Source organism: Peromyscus californicus, unplaced genomic scaffold, assembly GCF_007827085.1.
Source record: "Peromyscus californicus insignis strain IS unplaced genomic scaffold, ASM782708v3 Scaffold_21__1_contigs__length_65335640, whole genome shotgun sequence".
NCBI lineage: Eukaryota > Metazoa > Chordata > Mammalia > Rodentia > Cricetidae > Peromyscus > Peromyscus californicus.
Window position 1 is genome coordinate 41,710,028 of NW_026294514.1, and position 21,544 is coordinate 41,731,571.

Below are 21,544 nucleotides of genomic sequence, written 5' to 3' on the forward strand. Positions count from 1 at the left end.
CCCATCTCCTCATCTCCTGGACAGCCGACCTCTCTCCTCGCTTGCAATATAAATTCTCAGAGATCATTCTCCACATTATTTCCCCCTCCACAGCATCCAAATGCCTGCTTCTCACTGGTGGTGTTTGAACAGTGCTCGGGACTTACTTGAGTTCAAGGGTAGCATTTTGGTGCATCTCGGTGAAATTCCTTTTCTTGGTAAGCTCCAGCAAAGAAGAAATGTTCTGGTGCATGCTCTGAAGAGAAGAAATGGGTGGCTGGAAATCTTCATGGGCAGTCTGATTCAACGTCGCCACCTTTGTCGTGATTTCTACAGAGAACATTTGTTGCTAGGTAAGTCTCTTCAAGGTAGATAGTAGGGATCCCGGACACTTCAGGATCCCTGTGTTATGGGACATCCCAGTCCCTTGGCATTAGGGAGCCCAGTCCAACACTGTTCACCTGCTTCATAAGGTGATCATGACTCTTTGTACCAAACAAGCACCCAGTCCCCAAAGGAGAGCCCTGTACTACCTTTGATGTTTGTGTGCAGCCGCTCAATGAACGTGGCCAGGGCTTGAGTCCCATTGACGGTTCTCTCTGCTGCCTGATTCACCTGCTGACTGCTGGTTAAGACTCTAGTGAGCTGACAGGACAGTAAGGACTCGGGTTAGTGTGGTTTACTATCACCTAAGAGACACTCATCATGAGAAAAGATGGTTTATTTTTATAAGCAGTCTAGATGACTAGTAATGCAAGATACTTCCTGTGTCTAGTTGTGAAAGCTAAACTCACATTAGCTCCCATGTACAGTCACATGTCACCGAGTGACAAGGGAAATGACTCCTTAGGAGATATACAGGTACTGTCGAGATACCATGTGTGCTTCCTTACATACAGAAGGTATTGTGTACTTACACCTAAGCTGAACGGTACTTACCTGTGTGCATATATAATACCCACAGACATTTAGGGTGCAGCCCATTGTTCCTTGGGCCATGAAGCATATAATCATATATAATTAAATCAAGCATAAGATAATATGATAAAAATCAAGGCACTGAGTAAACAAGGGATGCATGACCCTGGTGGCAGAGCAGGAATCCACTGGCACCAGGGGAAGCGTCGGATTGTAAACACCTCAACTGGCTGCATCACGATTTTTTCACTGTCTTCACACTGTTATATACTTTACACAAGTGTGTTATGCTTTACACAGCTGGCAGTGTGGTAGGTTGTTCACACCGGCACTCCTGCAGACACATGAGCAAGCCCTTTTGCTACTCTGTTGGCATAGCTAAGAGGTGGCTGAACAGTTTGTGCTTTTATGAGATTGGAGACCAGAACATTAGTGTATAGTGCAGAATTTCACACTGAATACAGGAAGGGGAACCTCACTGCCTGTGAGGTTTCAGTTCCTATAAAGTAAGAACAAGGAGGCAGGGAGAATGCTTTAGACCCCCAATCTGCCAGGCAGTAGAACTATCCATCTCCAACTTGATGGGTAACATGGGGGTGACCAGCACCTCCTTAGGAGTGTGAGTGAGGCCATGACCCTAAAGCTCCCAGCCCTAACGCTGACACAACTGCTTTTAGCTGTCACTTCTTTTCAGTAATTTCATAAGTCAAAAGAAGATTGTGATTGCAATATCAAAGAATATAAACTAACAGACTTGGGCCTGCAGGCATTTTCTCCTTAAGACCCAAGAGAATCTTCTTTCCTGATGAGAGAAAAATTATTTTAATCAGATTATTTTCTACACAATATCTTCTTGCTGAGGCACCCGAAGTCCACACTGCAACATGCAAGGTCTTCCCAAATCATCTTTGGTTTCAAATTCCTTCTGCGTGCACAGCTGTGTATGTCTGCGCATATTGAGAAATCTATAATAAACTGTTTGACAACAGGCCTCCCTCACACGCTATAAACCAGGAGATGTTTTGGTGGCTCACACCGTGCCATGAGGTAAACAAAATAAATAATTCCCTGCTGACATGAAAACTAAGCTAATTCTATCTAGGACCGAAAACCATCAGAGTCAACCTGGTCTGAAACTTGCAGGTCACAGGACCACTAAGTACTGAAGTCACTCTGCCTCTCAAACTCCACAGTAGACTGAATTTAGGAAAAGGAGGGAATCATAGCGATCTTTTAGTTCTGCTTAGGTTAACGAGAGAAGGCAAGCAGCTAAGCGAACCACCCGGTTCTTCCTTAGCATGGGTGGCAACAGCGATCTGGTCAGGAACCTTTTCCCATTACAGCAGGGGAACTCATGGGGTTACAATCGAAGCCTCCAGGAACCTGCCAGATGGAACCCAAAGGCTTCCAGGGGCTGCCCTGGGAGGCTGGTGGGGAGCTGGATTTTTTTTGCAGAGAACTTACCTCCTTTTGAAGGTTTTCTGTTTGTTCTGCAACCCCTTCAAGCTGGATTTCTGCCCTAATCTTCTTAGCATTTTCTTTTAATAAATACCTCTAAGAAAGACAAAAGAAGCAATGTTACATTGTTTACTGTATCACATTAAATGTTACATTGTTCACAATATTACATTGTTTACTGTATCACATTAAAATGTCCATCCTTCAGGGACTCATGGGCTAATTGCTTTTTGGCTTACAGAAAGACATTCTAATTTCTTCTAATAGTTTCTTAAAAGCAAAAGCGCTCACTCGCTCATCGCCAGCTGTCAATTCCAGCAATGCACTCCTGGCTACCACCTTCCCCATTGCTCTCACAGGGACGTAAACTCAAACTCTGCTCTAGTAAGCAGACTCTGAACAGATAGCATTCATAGACCAAATATGGCTTTATTTCAGTATCAGAGTTATAAATATTAACTATAATTCTCAATACATGGAAAAGTACTTACTATACAAAATGAAAAAGTATTTAATAAGGAAAAGCCTTTTACAATTATTTATAGTTAAGTGTTTAATCCATCCCAACAGTCTAACCTCTTTACTTGTTTAAGTACGTAAACCTTTCACAAGGTAGTTATGTTACTCTTTAGGAAGGGTGCAGTTCACATTCCTGCCCTCCAGAGAGTGTTGGAGATGAATACAAACCATTGTTAAGGGGATGGATGGGTGGATTACATCAGAGCAAACCATTCAAGGTTCGTTAAAATCTGAACCATTTACTTCACTTGATAAATTCACAGTCCAGTCATACCCCTGGGACGTAACCGGCAGAGCACATCATTTATTGATTGTGTATGTGATGGTTAGAATATATATTGAAGTATCTCGTCCTTCTTTTCTTTTTTTGTAGAATTTTCTTAATGAATGCAGAATCACCCATCTTTCACAAGCACATTTTGCTATTTGATAAAAAGTAATATAAAAATATTGCCTGGAGTTCATCAGCTCCTCCTCAGTACCAGTGTGTGAGTGTGAGTGTGAGTGTGTTTATGGAGGTGGGGAGTGATTGAGCACACACAAGAAAAGCTTCTTTCTGTAAACACTTTTTAGTAATGACCATTCTTTTTCTTAGTCCATGACACAGTGGGTAGATTAATTTAAATTGAAATGTGGAGGTAAAAAGTATAATTTAGCAATATTTTTTTCCAATTAGAATTAACATTCCAGAGAAAGGTACTGTCTCTGATTCAATTTCTTAACTTTCCTCTCCTTTTGACCAGATCTGTTGATAAAATATAAACCAAGGATTGACGCTTTGAGATGTTAATGGTCTTCCAAGGAGGAAGACTCTTTTTATACCTTGAACTCCAGTTGAAGATAACAACACGTAACAGAAAACAGCCCATCTTTGGCATAAACCAGCACTAGAGAGGATATGGTCCAGATTTATTTCTAGTATTTGTATTTGGACAGCTTTTTTCAAGTACCCAAAGGTCTGTCAAAGAGGAAGGAGGGTTGTAGCCGAATTCCAGAAGGTGGGATGAAATCCGTGGGCAGAATGTCCAAGGAGGTTTCTGTGAAGCAACTCCATCAGAGCTCCCCAGAAACCCCCGGTGAGGTGTGGGATGAGGACACTGTCACTGGCCACCCACGGGGGATTGAAAGGTTGGGGAGACAAATGACCGCCCCCCATACTCCTTCTCTCTTAGTGACAGATGTTTCTCTCCACCATCTCTACATCCCTAGTACCTACCTGGAAATATTTAGTTGTATTTTCCAGACTTGACAAAATTCCATATGGGGCAGGGAAACTGCCAGTGAGGTTCAGAGACAGGACAGCATCGCCAAAAGTATCCAGGTCATTCAGCAAGGCCCCCACACATTCATCATCACAAGCTTGAAGAGAAAACGGGGAGAAAGCAAAGGCTAATGCAAACAGCCTTAGTCATGGTGTTATAAAGAGAAACACACACACACACACCCCCACACACACCCACCCACACACACACACACACACACACACACACCAGGGATCTGTGCACCACACAGATCTCCTTCTCACTCCAGCCCAGGGTGAGCTGCAATTCTCTACTGGTGATGGAGACTCGGCAAAGTCATACCCTCAAGGTCACAAAGATAGGAAAGTGGCCTAGGCATCATGCCTTCACACCACTTGAACCATTATAGTGCTGTCACTCATCTTTAACTGGGCCTGGCTACGAGTTGTCCCAGCATTCCCCTCCAAAGCCCGCCTCCACTGTCTATGTGCGCCAGTCCTTCCTCCTCAAGCAGGGATTAGTGGAGAACACAGTTGGGAGCGTCTGCTTATAGCACACGGAAACGAAAGTTGAAAACCTTTTCCAACTCCCTGATACTCGTCCCTTCTAACCCTCTCCCATCACCCACACAGAAGACATCCCAAGATGACTTTCCCTTGCACTCGACAGGGACATCCATCAGAGCTGGAGAAAACTAAAGAGACCAGAAATTGGGGCGATATAAATGACAGCCCCATAAGGATGTTCCCTCCTCCTCATTGATTGATCCTTGGATTCGGCGAAGGAAGTATTGATACGGCTCAATTACGAAATAAAAATTATTAGCTGGGTGTAGTACATGTTTTGTAATCCCAGTCCATACATGGGAAGGTGAGGCAGAACTGTGATGCCTGAAGCCAGCCCGGACTGTATCATAAAACCCTACCCCAATCAAAGTCGTCTTGGCTTATTTGTGCACCACTAAAGGTTCAATTCAGTAGATTCAGCAGCAATGTACATCGAGGAAATGTAATAGAATGGGAAGTACAGTGAGATTCGTGGTACCCCACTGACCCTGTGGGTGTCATAGCCAGGTCAGCAGGAAAACCCAACTTTAGAGACACACAGGAGAATCACCTACAAACACAGTCGCTCTCCACCAAGATGTGTCTTGGCAGGCACTCCTCACAGCGGAGCCCCGTGGTTCCTGGCTTGCAGACACATTGCCCAGACGCTCGGTCACAGTCACTGTGGACAGAGCCTTGGGGGTTACAGTCACACTTCTGACAGCTGCCACCTGCTGCTCGAGGGTTGCCGTGATAGCCCACGGAGCACCTACAGAGAAGAGGATCGTAGGTATAGACAGAGCAGTCTGTACCAACCAGGAATACATACACCAGCTCTGCCCAGAGGCAGTCATCGTCCTTTTTGCCAAAGGAAATGCAGAGCACACGCTCACCCTACGAGACCTTGCTATGGGATATCAATGTGCCCCCCCACATCTGTACAAACGTACAAATTTGTAGCGACTCCCAGATCACTGTCATAACTACATCCCACATGGTATAAAAGGAGCAGATGTCCTTATTTGCTTCCTTGTGATAGTTCAGCAGTATACCTTTCACAGTACTGTCCCTCATAGCCAGGGATGCAGGCATCACACCGGAAATAACTGTCACCTTCCAAGACACAAGTGGGGCTGAAACTGAAAGAAAAAAAAATACCTTTTAACAGAAGATTTCAGATATTAGCTTCAAATCTTCCTTAAAGTATTTATTCATCATTACTGTTCTAAACGTTAAGTGATTATACGGGATAGTTAGATAAAATGCTAGAGCCAAAATCTGTGGAACAGAAGGTAAAGAAGCCTGAGGGCAATGTTACAGGACACATCCCTTTTTTATCCATCATTTGAAGAGGCTTTTGCTGCAAGGTGGCAGCAGGTGAGTGCTAAGTCGATCAGTCTCACAGAGTGTAACTAGCTACCCAAGAACTTTCCAAATCAAAAGGGGTCTTATTCTGAGAGAGGAGTTGCCATATTTTTTAGATAATGATAGCGTTGATAAAGTGCGGAAAACAGGAAGACTGAATGTTGCTGGTTAGGACAGGTCCGCAGGCTGTGATGATGTGCATAGGTCAAGCCACAGAAAAGCTACTCTGGTGGAACACAGAAACAGGACTGACCGTCACCTGATAGACCAGCAGAAGTAAACTGACATTACTACCCAGATGGAGCTCTGGGCTAGTCCCTCCTTCGCCCCACCCTCTCCCTCCACGTGATGAACTGCTCTGGCGCCACCTGGAGGCTGAGCTGGGTAACTGCAAACCACAGAAACCTGACCCAAACCAAGCAGGGAAATCAGGTCTGGTTTCTTGCAGGGGATTGGAAGCTGGGTGTCCTCAACATGAGATACCTGCACCACTTCTAACATCTCTCTCCTTAAATAATGAGGTGGACTTCAAGGAAATACAAATGCGTAGAAGACAAACCAAGCAATCTGTGGCCTCATAGGTCATGACTAAGGGCTTGAGGGATGGTTAACCTTATTTGATGGAAGAAATAAAGTGTGTTATTCAACAGTATGGAAATACACAAAGTGCATGGTACAAGAGCCATGCGCACACTTCTCTGGGTACACATAGCCACAAGCCACAGATGTGGAATATACATATAGAAATTATCTTTTCCAGAATGGTGCCACATTACCTATTCCACAGCATGAGCAGTTCCACGGCCACCACATAAATTATTAACTGACATACAAACATCGTGTATCTTTTCTCAGTGCTCGTGTGTTTCCTTCTAGGCATATGCATACACAATCAACCCCTATCCCCTTACATTGAATACGAACTGGATTATATAGCTGGGAGCTAAAATCAGTCTTGAAAATTCCCAAAAGCTTTTTTTTTAAAATTGGTTCCATCCCAACACTCAAGCCCCACACGATGCTTTCCTTTTGAAAAGATCCTGGCAGGCAGGTGGTGGTGGCGCCACACCTTTAATCCCAGCACTCGGGAGGCAGAGCCAGGTGGATCTCTGTGAGTTTGAGGCCAGCCCAGGCTACAGAGTGAGTTCCAGGAAAGGCACAAAGCTACACAGAGAAACCCTGTCTTGACGCCCCCCCCCAAAAAAAAAGAAAGAAAGAAAGGAAGGAAGAAAGAAAGAAAGAAAAAAAGATCCTGCTCAAACACCCTGAGAACGTGCACTTTTCCTTGACGTCGGCTTATCTCCCCACAGGGCCGACATTAACGGAGAGCATTCAGAGGCCCTGGAAGGCAAACACAGGCATGGAAGCCGGTGGTGTGTCAGGCTGGCCAGCACAGGCTTACCTGAAAGGGGGGCGGTGAGGACAGGTACACGGGGTGCAATCTCCAGGCAACCCAATCACCTTCCCGTAGTAGCCGGGGGTACACATCTCACAGTGGTCACCAGCCGTGTGGTCGCGGCAGTTCTGGAGGTCCACAGTTCAGTGGAAGAGAGAAGCAATGGGAAACGGTCAGACAGGATCCTCACGGGCAACAGCTGTGTAAACAACCGTGCTTCACATCAGCCAGGTGTTCGTTAATTCTTAAGGAAGATGGGGGCATTTTTCTTGATTATTTCCTAGAACGCTGGAGGCTTTTCCAGATCTGTGGCCTTTGATCAACAGAAGACTACGTAAGCCTCGAGACTGTTAATACATTCTACTGGAGGAAAACAGACCCAGGACCCCCAAAGCAGTCAGGACTTAGATCCTTAAAATACAGATCGGAACTAGATGGAGACCCAACAGTTTGTCTGTGTGTCTGTGAGGGCTTCGTGTGGTTTGTACGAGAAAAGTCTCAAGAATTTGGGCACCTGTCCCCAGCTGGTGGTGATGTTTGAGGGAAGTTAGAACATGGAGCCTTGCTGGAGGAAACGAATCAATGGAGGTGGCCTTTGAGAGTCTCGCCCCATTTCCAGTTCACTCTCTGCTTCCTGTGTACACTGACATGTGACCCCTCAGCTTTCTGCTCTGACCACCTATGGCCGTGACTTCTTTGCCTTATGGGCTCCCCGTCTGGAACTGGAAATCAAAATAAAGTCCTCCTTCCGTTTCATCCCAGCCACAGAAAAGTAACTACTCCAGGATTCGATATCCACACGCAGAGAGCTGCCGTGGCAGAAAAGCATGGGCAGGCGATTACAAACCAGGGAGGGAGGAAAGTCGTGGCCACAGAGCGCCACCAACAGATTCTGGTAACAACCGAATGAACATCAGCTGGAATTTTACATCGTCAGTGGAACCAGCGACCTTCCTATTACCAAAAAAGAATATCAGATGCTTTTTTAAGCTCCAAGGGCAAGCGGTTCTTATTATGGGTTCTATTGAAAATCTCTGCTGTTCAGATCCTCACTATCTGCTTGGCCCTGTGCACAGGGCTCTGACAGCAAAGCGTGGAGTCCCTGAGCAGCCCTCCCCCCTTGCTCTGCCTTGTCCCGTGGCAGCAAGACAGGACAGACAAGACGTCGCTACCAAATGAATATTTTAAAAACTAGTTTTACAGATACTTTTCAACTAGAAAACGTTTGAGCACTTTCATTTAAAAATTTTATTCCTATTTCAACTGAAAAAGATAGGTTGCATTAGGATCCACGTGACCTCTCAAATGGGTCTCCCTTCAGAAGGACTATTTGCTATCTCTTCCAAAATAAGTTGCAATAAATACTTGTTTCACCAGCATAGCAGGACACAGACAAGGTCCAAGTACTGGATGAGGAGAGAGGATGGAAACAGCTCTAGACCTTGTCCCTGTTGATGGGGAAACACTTGCCCTAAAAGACAACGGATTCTAGCTTTCCTGGGGGCTGCCATCCTACAGATGAGCTACCCCAGGAAGTAGCAGAAAAACAAAGCCCTGCTACTGAGGACTAGAGTGAGGGGACAGCAGTTGCTGAGGGAGATGCAGAAACAAAACCTGCCAGTTTCCCAGTGATGTGAGGAGGCTCCAGCGTCTTCTAGACAGAGATGGCGGCAGCCATGTGGCAAGGACCTGCTGGAGGACCTCCCTGGTTCCTGGTCTTCTTTCAAGTCACACTGAAAACTTAGCGTAAACTTAGGTCAGTTCCCCACACAAGCAAACGTACCAGGCACTGCCCAGTTTCAGGGTCACAGATGTCACTGTGGTTGTTGCAACTGCATGGCACACAAGGAGCAATCAGAGGGCGGAGTCCACGGCCACCACTTTCTGGGAGCTTCCCTCTGTGGTACCCGGGAGCACAATCCTAAAGGGAGGCAGAAGGGACAAGGAAGTGGGCACTGATTAAAATCCGGGCACAGGATGAATGTCCTTCTCCAGCGAAGACAGGAGGGTAACAAGCTTATGAGAAGTGTAACACCACTATCAGAAAGAAATGCAAACTATATCCACACTAAGAGCTGAGTGATGTAGTGGGTAGCCTTTCCAGGTTTGACCTAGAAGTGCCACCCCCACTGAGGCTTCAGTAACTGTCACGCCTACAAGGCGGAGCCGTGAGAGGACCCTGAAGACCCGAGATCTGGATGGGCTGGCGCTCATTCCTGGACCCTGGACACTGGAGGTACACTGAGCAGAGTTCTCCAGAGAACTCGACTGGACTGCGTTTCACCTTTCCCAGACCCTGTTACCTATCCCTTCACTTGTAAGTTACCCCATAAAATAAACCTCCCTTTTAACTACGTGGAGTTGCCTTAATATTTAAACCAATAGAGCATGATGGCTTATACCCATGATCCCAGCTGTGGGGAAACTGAGGTAGAAGGACTCCTGTGAATTACAGTCCAGCCCAGGCTGTAGAGTGAGTTTCAAGCTAGCCTAGGCTGCAGAGCAAAACACTGTCTCAAAACACTCCCACCAACAAAAACAAAAGTCCCCAGCTCTCCACAAAACCGATGCCTCCCATCCAAACAGCAAAGCAGAACAAGCGTTGAAGATGTAAATAAAGTGGAGTTCTTGTGCAGAGCTGGTATGGAGGAAAGACAGTGTGCACAGTCCTCCAAAATTAAAAACGACGCTAGGCACGACTAACAAGTCTGCGTCTGGTGGATTCAGGAGAACGACGTGGAGGAACTAGAAGAGACATTCACAATCCTTTCCTCACAGCACTATTCACAAAAGCAACCCGCGTCCCCATAGAGAAATGAACATATCCAAATGACGGACTAGTATTCAGCCTTAAAGAGGAAGAGACTCCAGTGTGTATTAAATATGTACTAGGTAAAAAGGAAAGTCACAAAAGTAGATATACTGCCGGATTCCACTCATATGGGGAATATAGGAGCAGTCAGAGTCAGGCAGAGAGCAGAACAGCAGATGAGGGGCTGGAGGGAGGGGGCCGGGGGTGACTGGACAGATGCAGTTTCGGTTTGGTAAGAGAAAGAATGTTCTGGAGAACAAGTCTATCCTCAGAACCACGTGAACACACTTGACGCTGCTGACCTCCACACTTAAAAGTAGGTGGAGACAATAAATCTGAATTTAAATATAAACTATATTTAACGTATATTTAAACAAAAACTAACTTTTTTTTAAAGTTCAAAAAGCGATAGAAAGTGACGCTATAGCTGCTCATGTGTTCCGTCCCCCATGCGGGATTGCCGTAGACGAAGACACTTCAGCCAGGAAACAGGTGTGAACTGAAGGCTCCCTACCTGACAGGAGAATCCAGCGGTACCAGGAGGGCAGACACAATGCTCCAACAGGGATGCTGCCTCTCCCCCAGAGGGCAGCTCTCCAGCCTTCCTGCCAACCTCCATGGAGATGTTGGCAATCCTGAGCCACCATTGGGAAAAGAAGCGGGAGAAGAAGCATTAACATGTGAGAAACTTCCAGAAACACGGCACATGGTTTAACATTTGCATCTGTACTGTAGGAAGCCTGAGACCTGTCACGTGGAGTTCTTCTGCTCACAACTGCAAAGTATGTTAGCACGCACGAATGTGTGGTTACAGAAAAGGCCACAGCCAGCATGTCAGGGCCTGAACACCTTCAACACTTGCCAATACTGCGCTGCCCAGCACTGAACCTATTTCCTCATATTAGATGAGAAGGTGGCAGTACCCTTAGACATGGCTACAAAAAAAAAAAAAAAAAAAAAAAAAAAAAAAGACAGCGCGGCTTTCAGGGGTCTGAGTAGTCTTTATAAAAAATATTTCATTTCCTCTAAAATTCCACCATGTTGCACTTCTGTCAAGCCCTACTGCCATGCCAGGTGGATAATCTGTAGTTCACATAATTCCATAATCATACTCTGATAGTCTGGGTGGAATGCCCCCTCCAGAAAGTTCACGTGTTCATCACATGGTCCCCATCTGAAGGCATGCCTTTGAGGGGGATATTTTGTTCCCAGACCCCCCCCTCGCTTGCTCTCCACTTCCTGCCTGCTCTGCGGTAAGCAGCTTGAGTCTGATGGAGACAGCCAAGCACAGACTCAAACCTCATGAACTGTGAACCTGTTGGGGTCTGGATGAGAACTTGCCCTCCCCCCCCAAGCTTGTGTAACTGAACACTTGGTCCCTTGCTGGTGGCGCTGTTTGGGGAGCTCATGGAGCCTTTCTGAGGTATGGCCTTGCTGGAGGGAGCACACCACTGGGGATGACTTCCCTGCTGTTATGGACATCTAGTCCTCTGGAACCATAATCCAAAATCAACTATTTTCTTCTGTAAGTTTCTTTGGGCCAGAGTGTTTATCACCCCCAACAGGAAAACAACTAATGTAGAACCCAAATGCACCTTTCCGCCTTTGAAACTGTCTGTCTTGGGTGTTTTGTTATAGCATCGAAAAGCTGACTAACAAGCTGTTAATATTTTAACAAGGTTTTGCTAAGGACTAGAGATATATCTACTAATAAAGATGTAGGGAGTTAGAGTGAGGGGACACATCTTCCAATTCTGCATCAAACAATGCAAATATTCAAAGCTCTAGAGTGGCAGTTCTTAACCTGTGGGTCCTGACCCCTTTGGGAGGGTTGAATGACCCTCTCACAGGGGTCACCTAGACCATTGGAAAAGACAGATATTTACATAGCAGTAGCAAAATGATGAAGTAGCAGTGAAAATAATGTTATGGTTGGGGGTCACTACAACATGAGGGACTGTATTAAAGGGTCGCAGTATTGAGAAGGTTGAGAACCGCTGATCTAGAGGCTTCCGAGTACCTGCTCTGCTGTAATCCTTGACCATACGATGCCTTGATGAGGATATATTCAATATTGCTAAGAACAGACATAAAATCGGAGTGCGTAACATGTTTTTCAGACACAGAGTTAAAGTATTTCCAAGACTCCTGTGGATGAGAAATTGTCCAGTTAAATTCAGAGTTCAAACGGTCACAAGACGTACAGCCTTAAAAAGAGAACATAGCTCTTCCATAATCATCTTCAGACATCAGCCCTACTCAGGGTGGTTCATGAACTGACAAAGATCTGCTGTAACCTAACAGGCAGGTGGCTTACAAGGAGGATATGCCAGATGAGACACACCTAGGGCAGGACAGAGCAGAAAGATGTATGATTTCATCATGTGACTCGGAAGAGTCTACAATGTAAAGCTTAAGAGGATTGTTTCTAGAATTTTCCATTTAATAAATCTGGACTTCGGTTGAACTTGAATACCCAAAACTGTGGACAGCAAAGCTGTGGGTAAGGGATGACTACTGCAGTGTGTCTTTCATGAGGCCATGAAATGTGAATCACTCTTAGAACTCTGGATAAGCCCGCTGGGGGGGTCAGACCCCAGGGTCACCTCGCAGTCTCTTTTATTTAGCTCTAGACTTTTGTTACCCTGACAGCGAAGTTCACATCCTTAAGGAACATATGTGGAACAATCACACATCACCTCTTTCATTTCCACTTCGTAATCCTGTCTCACTCCGTTCTCTGGCGCCGGGGCATCCATATAAATGATGTGCTTCCTGGCCCGACCTCCTTTGATGAGAACTTGAGGCTCATAATTGGATGTGCCGGTGCCGTGGGTAGAGTAGAACGCCACGCTGTACCTCAGTTTCCCACTGTAGGCCAGGAGCTAACAAATGACAAACCTGTTTTATTCTTGTGATGCAGACTTGGTGTAAAGACGTTTCATGCAAAGTTTGCCATTACACAAAAGGCATTACACGTTACAATGTATCTCATTACAAATACATGTTCAGGGCCAGGCGGTGGTGGCATATGCCTTTAATCTTAGCACTTGGGAGGCAGAGGCAGGCTGATCTCTGTGAGTTCAAGGCCAGCCTGGGCTACAGAGAGAATTCCAGGACAGGCTCCAGGCTCCAGGCTCCAAAGCTACACAGAGAAACCCTGTCTTGAAAAAACAAAAAACAAAAAAATGTGGTCTGGGACCAGCCTCCTTCTAATCTGCTTATTAATGGTCTAGGAGATGGACTGAAGCTACGCTTCCCAGTGATTCCACCGAAGGTAGTATCAGGAGACACCACCATCATGACAAGGATTCTAATTACTTTCAGGCTCCTTTGAATTAAAATCATCCATATCCATATGACCACTGGGGTAAATTTCTAGATCGAAGTGAGCCTGAATAGTAGAAAAGATCAGTTATCCTAGCACTCAGGACAGTGAGGCAGGAGGATGGAAAATTTGAGGCTAGCTTGGACTAACACACTGAACCCTATCCCAGGAAAACCAGAATGATCCAGAGATCAGAGTGAATGACACGGAAGATCTCTCAGAGCCTTCTAGTGCCCTTTCATAGGAGGATGCGACCAACCATCGCTTCCTCTAGAAGAGCTCCCCAGGGCAGACCTAGCACTGAAAATTACATTCAGCTGCTACTAGGAACTACAGTATAGACTTCCTGAACTATTGCTTTAGAAAGGAGAAAAAAATAATGTGAATTAAGGAAACTGTAAAGGACTTAAAAATCAAACCATTCAAAGATTCAAACCTTTGCAAGGATTTTTATAAGCGCGGAATATCTCCACCCTTACTCAAAAGAGCGATTAAAAAACTCTGTCCTTTAATGGTGGGCAGGAGAATGTCTCCACCCTCACTCAGAAGATCGATTAAGTAAGTAGCCACGTCCTTTAATGATGGGCAGAGGTAGCACACTCTGATTTTCCCTCTGGGAAGGGAGTGGGCAAGGCTGGTGTATGCTCACCTGATCTCCCTCGAACTGCTTTGGTAGCCGCCAGTAAAATGGCTCTGCATGGATGTGCTGGCGGACAGCCTCCGCATCCAGCAAGGTGTCAGGGGCCTGGAAATGCACACCTTCAATGGTGCCCTTGAGGTTGCTCTGTGAGACCACATGCAGCAGGGGCTGATCGGAGGCCAGCGTTATCTAAGCATGGGAAAGAGAAAGACGTGTTTTCAGGTTAAGTACCCGTAAAGTAACTCAGTGAGTAACAGCACTGACTTGGTAAGCCTTAGGACCCAGGAGTACCAGCACTCATGTAAAACACCAGGTGGGGCTGCATGTGTACCTGTAACCCCGATGCTACCGGGGAACAGGAGGATAGCTGTGGCTTGCAGGCTACTAGCCAACTCCAGGTTTAGTAGGAGACCCAGGCTCCAGGGGATAGAGTGGAGAGTCACAGAGCAGGACTATTCAACATCCTCCTGGTGGCTTCTGCACACACAAATGTGCAGCACACCACACACACACACCACACACACACACACACACACACACACACACACACACACACACACACACACAAAGTAGTTTCATTTTAGGGCAGAGAAGTAAAGACTTTTCCTGTAGATTGTACGCCTGGATCAGCATGGCCTGAAGCGCTATGATTAGGTTCAAGCTATTGTCATCCTTGAGCAACCATCAGTGACAGGAGGTACACGTGGAGATGTTGCAGTTGTTTCTTTCCAAGAAAAGCTTTCAACGGGTCAGCTGAAGGTGGGCATAGAAAGTCATCAGCTGCTTCTGTCACTGGACGGCAGAGTGCTCAGAACACTTTCACCTTATACCAAGCAAATCGCTACCCTACAATTTCTGATGTCTCTACTCCCTCTCAAGGTCCACCTGACTCCCAGAGGCAAGTGAGGGCTAAAACCCTTTCCACTGTGTGTATGTGACTTACCAGAGCCCTCACATAACCCTCCAACTCCGAGCAGAGCTGCGACAGACCAGAGCAGAAGCAGGGCCTGCAGCCTAGGGGGTTGTCAATTTGCAAGGCAAAGGTACCAGCCCGGCACTCGCTGCACTGGAGGCCCAGGACGTTCTCCTAAAGGTGGGGAATAACAGAAAAGAAATAAAAAGAAGAGATGTGATCTCTTATATACACAGAGACAAACTAATAAAAAACACTGACCGACAAGCATCGCTAAACTCAATCTTCTGTGGCCACGTCTCTAACTGAAGCTTGTGGAAATTAGTTCTCTTCCACACCAGAGCTCCCCAAGTGTGACTGAGGATCAAAACTATGGTGGGAGGGGCTGGAAGTCACACATTCCCTAATGTGACTCTCCCATGGTCCCCAACTGATTCTGAGGGCCTCCGGGTAGAGCCCCAGGCTACGAAGGGAAGACAATCCAGGTCCTCGCCATTCTGGCTGACTGGAGTGATGAGTATTGCTAGCATATACGGGAAGACACTTCCAAAATGTGCCACCGTGACTCTTTCCTTTTTACTTCTAGCCCCACACCAACCCACCGCCATCAGGCTGCCTCCTCATCCTGTTTGCAGAGAGGACCAGAGAAGGTGGCAATCACTTGGCAGCAAAGCATGTTGGGAAAAAAACCCAATGGACACATGTGCAATTCAAAATGACATTCAACTCTTACCTCATGGGCAAATATTGTACACAATTTCCTTTTACTTTCACATGCATATAATAATTACTGTCCAAGAGCGCCACTATAAAAAAATCCCAAATCTTCCTAGAAGCCCTGCTAACTACTTTATTTCTTCAAGAAAGAATGACTACTCAGTCCATGGATGCATCCTAGAAAGCTGTGTTCAGAGGAGTAAAGTCATCAGACACCGTAGAAGTGGTAAAAACTCTATTCTAAGAATCTTCCATCATTTCAGGAGAGAACATGGAGACTCTAACGTCGGATATCAAAGTATGGAACTGTTGGAGGAAGTATTTGACACCACACTCCTGGTCACTAGAATCTAATGTAAATAGGCAGAATCTCAGGAGTGGGAATGAGGCGGCCAGGGGAAGGAAACAGAGGCTCAAGGGCCCAGGACACGTACCTTGCAGGAGCAGTTGCCACTGTCCCCTGTGCAGCTGCAGAGACCCTGTTCCAGGTCACAGGTGTCAGCCAGTGTCCCCCTCAGGTCGCAGTCACAGGGGACGCAGTCAGGAAACTTCCGGTAACCCAAGGAACACTGATCGCAGCTCCGCCCACCAAATCCTTCTTTGCAGGGGCACTGGCCAGACAGAACATCACACTGGGGACCCCTGGAGCCAGTCACGCTGCAGTTACAAGCCTGAGAGAGAGAGAGAGAGAGAGAGAGAGAGAGAGAGAGAGAGAGAGAGAGAGAGAGAGATAATACAATTAACGCAAGGGCAGGAACTACATCCTCAGGAAGTACACAAACTGAGACTCCAGGAAAACACGGTGTGGGGCGATAATTTAGACAAGCTGACCGCCTGCTGTCCCTACATGGGACCATGCTGTCAGGGACCAATGGGACAAGGGCTACACAGCAGGGCATTCACGGACACTAGTGGACAAGGCATCGGAACTGTGAACTAGAATTGAACGTAATGGTGCTATCAACTCTACCAAACTATTTTAGAGGCCGAACAATGGCCCCACCAAACCCAACCCACACCCAATTCTATACTAAGAAAATTATTTACAGGAAAGTATAGCTCTCAGATTCAACCTAATCCTCTGTTGAAACTATTTACAACTCCATTTGAAAATAGAATATAGACTAGGCTAAAACATATTTAAAAGGCAATATCTATATCTATTTATCTATCTATCTATATGTATCAATATCTGTATCTATTTATATATATATATATAGGTATATAGGTAGATACAGATAGATCAACAGATATAGATAGATACATAGATATTGCCTATATATCTATAATAGATATCGATATATACAATATAGGTATATTATATAGATATTCTTTTATATAGATATGTAGATATTGCTTAGATAGATATAGATATATAGATATAAATTTCTAACTATCAATTTCAAAGCTAAGTTGTTGAAGAAAACCCAAAATAAGCAATTTGGAAGATGCTACTCTTCTGCATTATTCCTGAGTCTATTATGTATGTGTTTATTTATTTAAAGGTAGAGGTCTTCCTAGTCTAGCTCCCCAGGCTATCCTAGAACTACGCTCAAACAACCCCCCTGCCTCAGCCTCCCAAGTAACTGGGACTACAGGTGTACCACCAGTGCGCCAAGCTGTACTGGTTTTAAATATAAACTAAGGAGATACTTATCTGCTCCAAACCAAGCCAGTGGATACAAGGAAGATCATGCCAGGGAAGAGACTCTCACCCCAGCATGGTGGCAGCACCCACCTGGCACCCCCGCTCCGGGTCCCGGCCCCAGGATGCCTCCTCACATTCCTCACACTTCAGACCCTGGGTGTGAGGAGGGCAGAGGCACTCTCCAGAGTCAGGGTCACAGTTGTTCTGAGTATGCAAGCAGTCGCAGGCTAAAACAAAAGAAGCATCACAGATTTAGACGTCTCATGGGACTCAGGGGTGACAGTAAAGTGACTTCTCTTGTATCGATGATCAGAACCACTATAAAAAGACATGGAACCATTCCCAAGATCTCTTCATCTCTCCCGGAGGCAGCTGCCCTCCATGTCAGAGAGGTCATCAGAGCGGAAGAAGGGGGACAAACATGGCTTGATGACCAGAAGAACGGAAGGGCTCTAATAGAGTGGTTCTCAACCTGTGGGTCGTGACCTCTGGAGGGGGGGTCATTATCAGATATTTACATTACATTTCAGAAAAATAGCAAAATTACAGTTATGAAGGAACAATGAAATAATTTTATTAGTTGTGGGGGGAGGGTCACCACAACATGAGGAACTGCATTAAAGGGTCGCAGCATGAGGAAAGTTAAGAACCACTGTTCTAATGTTACCAGGTTCTCATCATCTGCCTACTGTTGTGTTAGATGTGACCCTCCATCCTTACAAACGTCGCTGGATGTGGACTGCAATCAGGGTCTCAAAGACCGAGGCTAACACAACAAGGAGGTGGGGATCTGGGACCAAACACCTGCTTGTACCCAGGAACAGAAAACGGGCATGAAGCCCCACTCACTGTAAAGACAAGAGGAAAGTAAAGGAACTTCACCGAATTTATCCTGACATTGAGGAAGGTCACAGAGAAGGTTTTACAGGGAATGTAAGGAGCTCAGGAGCTTACGTGTGCAGCCACCATCCCGAAACGCGTAGAAGCCGTGTGAACACCTGTCACATTTTTCCCCAGTTACGCCTGGTACACAGTGACACTGGCCTTCCTCTGTGCAGTTGTCTGATGTGGAGCCCTCCACACTGCAGTTACAGGGTACACAGCCAAGCCCTGTGTCCAGCCCATAATAGCCAGGCTATGCCACAAGAGAGGAAAAATCATAGGTTAGTAGCCCATACACACACTGCAATGTTCTCCGAATTCTCATCTCACACACAAGATGCTCCACAGAATCATCATGTTCTCAGTACACATCTGTTCCCGAGCATACTGCATGCATGCTCTCTCGATGGGAAGGTACTGCACAAACCGGTCAAGAGTGAGCTCGTCCCATGTGAATTCAAGTTCCCGTGGACCCAAGTTAAGTGTCAATCACACAACACTGGCAAACAATTGAGTAGCCTGCAATGATCGGCAAATGTCTTACCAGGCACTGGTCACACTGCTGGCCTGTCACCTGAGGTTTGCAGTCACACAGCCCAGTCTCCAGATGGCACACACCAGAAAGGGAACCGTTTTCATGGCAGTTGCAGGCTGGGACACACAAGACACACAGTGCTTTTTTAAAAAAACTGTGGTTAGAGTAAACTCCTTTTAATTCCCAAAGGAAAAGGCTTAAACATTCACCATGCCAGATCACAGAGCTAACATTCTTCACAGACAGTGAAAAGCCCAGACAGTTTGTGAAGCAACCACAGCAGAGGGACGTTGGCCCTGGATACCGGAGACTTGAGGGCCTGAGACAGGGCTGGGATGAGTGTCTGGGCTAACCCCACCTCGCCTAAGAACCTGGCTTCTTTCCAGCCTTGTTTTCTTTGGTGTATGTGGGCAATGCTTTGCCTGAGATCCTGAGAGACTGCAAGCCTGTGGCCCCATTCCCCGCTGCTCTTTCGAAGGGAATTACTCTTTCATTCCATAGCTTGCCTCTGCACATGACTCCTAACCTCAGCACACAGCCTGTCCCCATCAACACATAGATAGATGCACTCTGGTTTGAGGTCTCCCTCTACCCTCTCCCGCTCCTCCTTCTCTCCCCCATCCTATCATTCTGAAGGCCTATCTCTTTACCAGCCTTCCTCTTCCCTATCCCTCCCTTTCTCTTAGTATGTCCATCAACCTCAACTCTTACTGTGCGCCCCCCTGGTTTCTTATTTCCTAGTGTGTCACTTTTCAGAGTCTCTAGGAGAGTGCAAGGGTTAAACTCAGTGACAGAGTTGAGTACTCATCTTACAGGATCTTTCTTCAGAATTTGACCCACAGACCTCTCACTCCCTGTATGTTAAATCAAGGTGTCCATGTTACTGAGGTTCAGGTTGATGGCCAATGTCATGATTGATTTTATCTCCTAATGTGTATCTACAATTATTTTTCTGTATGGCTGGCACCACCTTGTCTCTATGCTGTAATGTAAGACCAGCACTTCCCTGGAATTATCAAAATATCTAAGTGGCATTATTATTCGCTCATGCATCCCTTCCTTAAGACTGTGCAAAAACAAGACCTGCACCAGATCAAGGCAGCAGAAATTGCAGCAGGAACCAGAGAGGGGACCCTTGATGCTGAGGAGCTATTGGCAGTCCATGGCTACTAGAATGTTCCTTTGCTTCAGAGATACAGCGCCCTTTTCTCTGTCCATGATTCAGTGGATGGTCCCAACTCCATCCATATAGTAGTAGTACCAAATGCACTCAGTGGTTTAAAAACAGAGTACATTAAATTGTGGAGGAGAAGTGGTGAGGAGATGGGAGGAGTTAGAGAGGATGGGGGGAGTTGGAGGGGATGGCGGAGATGGAGGGGATGGGGGAGTTGGAGGGGATGGGGGAGTTGGAGAGGATGGGGGGAGTTGGAGAGGATGGGGGAGTTAGAGAGGATGGGGGGAGTTGGAGAGGATGGGGGAGTTGGAGGGGATGGGGGGAGTTGGAGATGATGGGGGAGTTGGAGGGGATGGGGGAGTTGGAGATGATGGGGGAGTTGGAGAGGATGGAGAGTTGGAGGGGATGGGGAGTTGGAGGGGATGGGGGAGTTGGAGAGGATGGGGGGAGTTGGAGAGGATGGGGAGTTGGAGGGGATGGGGGAGTTGGAGGGGATGGGGGAGTTGGAGAGGATGGGGAGTTGGAGATGATGGGGGAGTTGGAGAGGATGGGGAGTTGGAGAGGATGGGGGAGTTGGAGGGGATGGGGGAGTTGGAGAGGATGGGGGGAGTTGGAGAGGATGGGGGAGTTAGAGAGGATGGGGGGAGTTGGAGATGATGGGGGAGTTGGAGGGGATGGGGGAGTTGGAGGGGATGGGGGAGTTGGAGGGGATGGGGAGTTGGAGAGGATGGGGGGAGTTGGAGAGGATGGGGGAGTTGGAGGGGATGGCGGAGATGGAGGGGATGGGGGAGTTGGAGGGGATGGGGGAGTTGGAGATGATGGGGGAGTTGGAGGGGATGGGGGAGTTGGAGGGGATGGGGGAGTTGGAGGGGATGGGGAGTTGGAGAGGATGGGGGAGTTGGAGAGGATGGGGGAGTTGGAGGGGATGGCGGAGATGGAGGGGATGGGGGAGTTGGAGGGGATGGGGGAGTTGGAGAGGATGGGGGGAGTTGGAGAGGATGGGGGAGTTAGAGAGGATGGGGGAGTTGGAGGGGATGGGGGAGTTGGAGAGGATGGGGAGTTGGAGAGGATGGGGAGTTGGAGAGGATGGGGAGTTGGAGAGGATGGGGAGTTGGAGAGGATGGGGGAGTTGGAGAGGATGGGGGAGTTGGAGGGGATGGCGGAGATGGAGGGGATGGGGGAGTTGGAGGGGATGGGGGAGTTGGAGAGGATGGGGGGGAGTTGGAGAGGATGGGGGAGTTAGAGAGGATGGGGGAGTTGGAGGGGATGGGGGAGTTGGAGAGGATGGGGGAGTTGGAGGGGATGGCGGAGATGGAGGGGATGGGGGAGTTGGAGGGGATGGGGGAGTTGGAGAGGATGGGGGGAGTTGGAGAGGATGGGGGAGTTGGAGAGGATGGGGGAGTTGGAGGGGAGGGGGGAGTTGGAGGGGATGGGGGAGTTGGAGGGGATGGGGGAGTTGGAGGGGATGGGGAGT

At 47.1% G+C, this 21,544-nt stretch overlaps 1 protein-coding gene across 1 annotated transcript in view; it reads right to left on the reverse strand.

Annotated features, from left to right (window-relative positions):
* Window positions 1-21,544, reverse strand: part of Lama1 (laminin subunit alpha 1) — a 138,474-nt gene that overhangs the window by 38,946 nt on the left and 77,984 nt on the right. The window contains exons 20-36 of the mRNA XM_052750175.1: window positions 18,906-19,012; window positions 18,434-18,614; window positions 17,570-17,706; window positions 16,266-16,502; window positions 15,145-15,288; window positions 14,211-14,390; window positions 12,933-13,118; window positions 12,254-12,381; window positions 10,748-10,868; window positions 9,205-9,342; window positions 7,428-7,549; window positions 5,713-5,799; window positions 5,236-5,429; window positions 4,091-4,233; window positions 2,362-2,451; window positions 513-624; window positions 147-309 (exon numbers count right to left, since the gene is read on the reverse strand). Coding sequence (XP_052606135.1) covers window positions 147-309; window positions 513-624; window positions 2,362-2,451; window positions 4,091-4,233; window positions 5,236-5,429; window positions 5,713-5,799; window positions 7,428-7,549; window positions 9,205-9,342; window positions 10,748-10,868; window positions 12,254-12,381; window positions 12,933-13,118; window positions 14,211-14,390; window positions 15,145-15,288; window positions 16,266-16,502; window positions 17,570-17,706; window positions 18,434-18,614; window positions 18,906-19,012 — 2,470 coding nt within the window. The remainder of the gene's footprint in view (window positions 1-146; window positions 310-512; window positions 625-2,361; window positions 2,452-4,090; window positions 4,234-5,235; window positions 5,430-5,712; window positions 5,800-7,427; window positions 7,550-9,204; window positions 9,343-10,747; window positions 10,869-12,253; window positions 12,382-12,932; window positions 13,119-14,210; window positions 14,391-15,144; window positions 15,289-16,265; window positions 16,503-17,569; window positions 17,707-18,433; window positions 18,615-18,905; window positions 19,013-21,544) is intronic.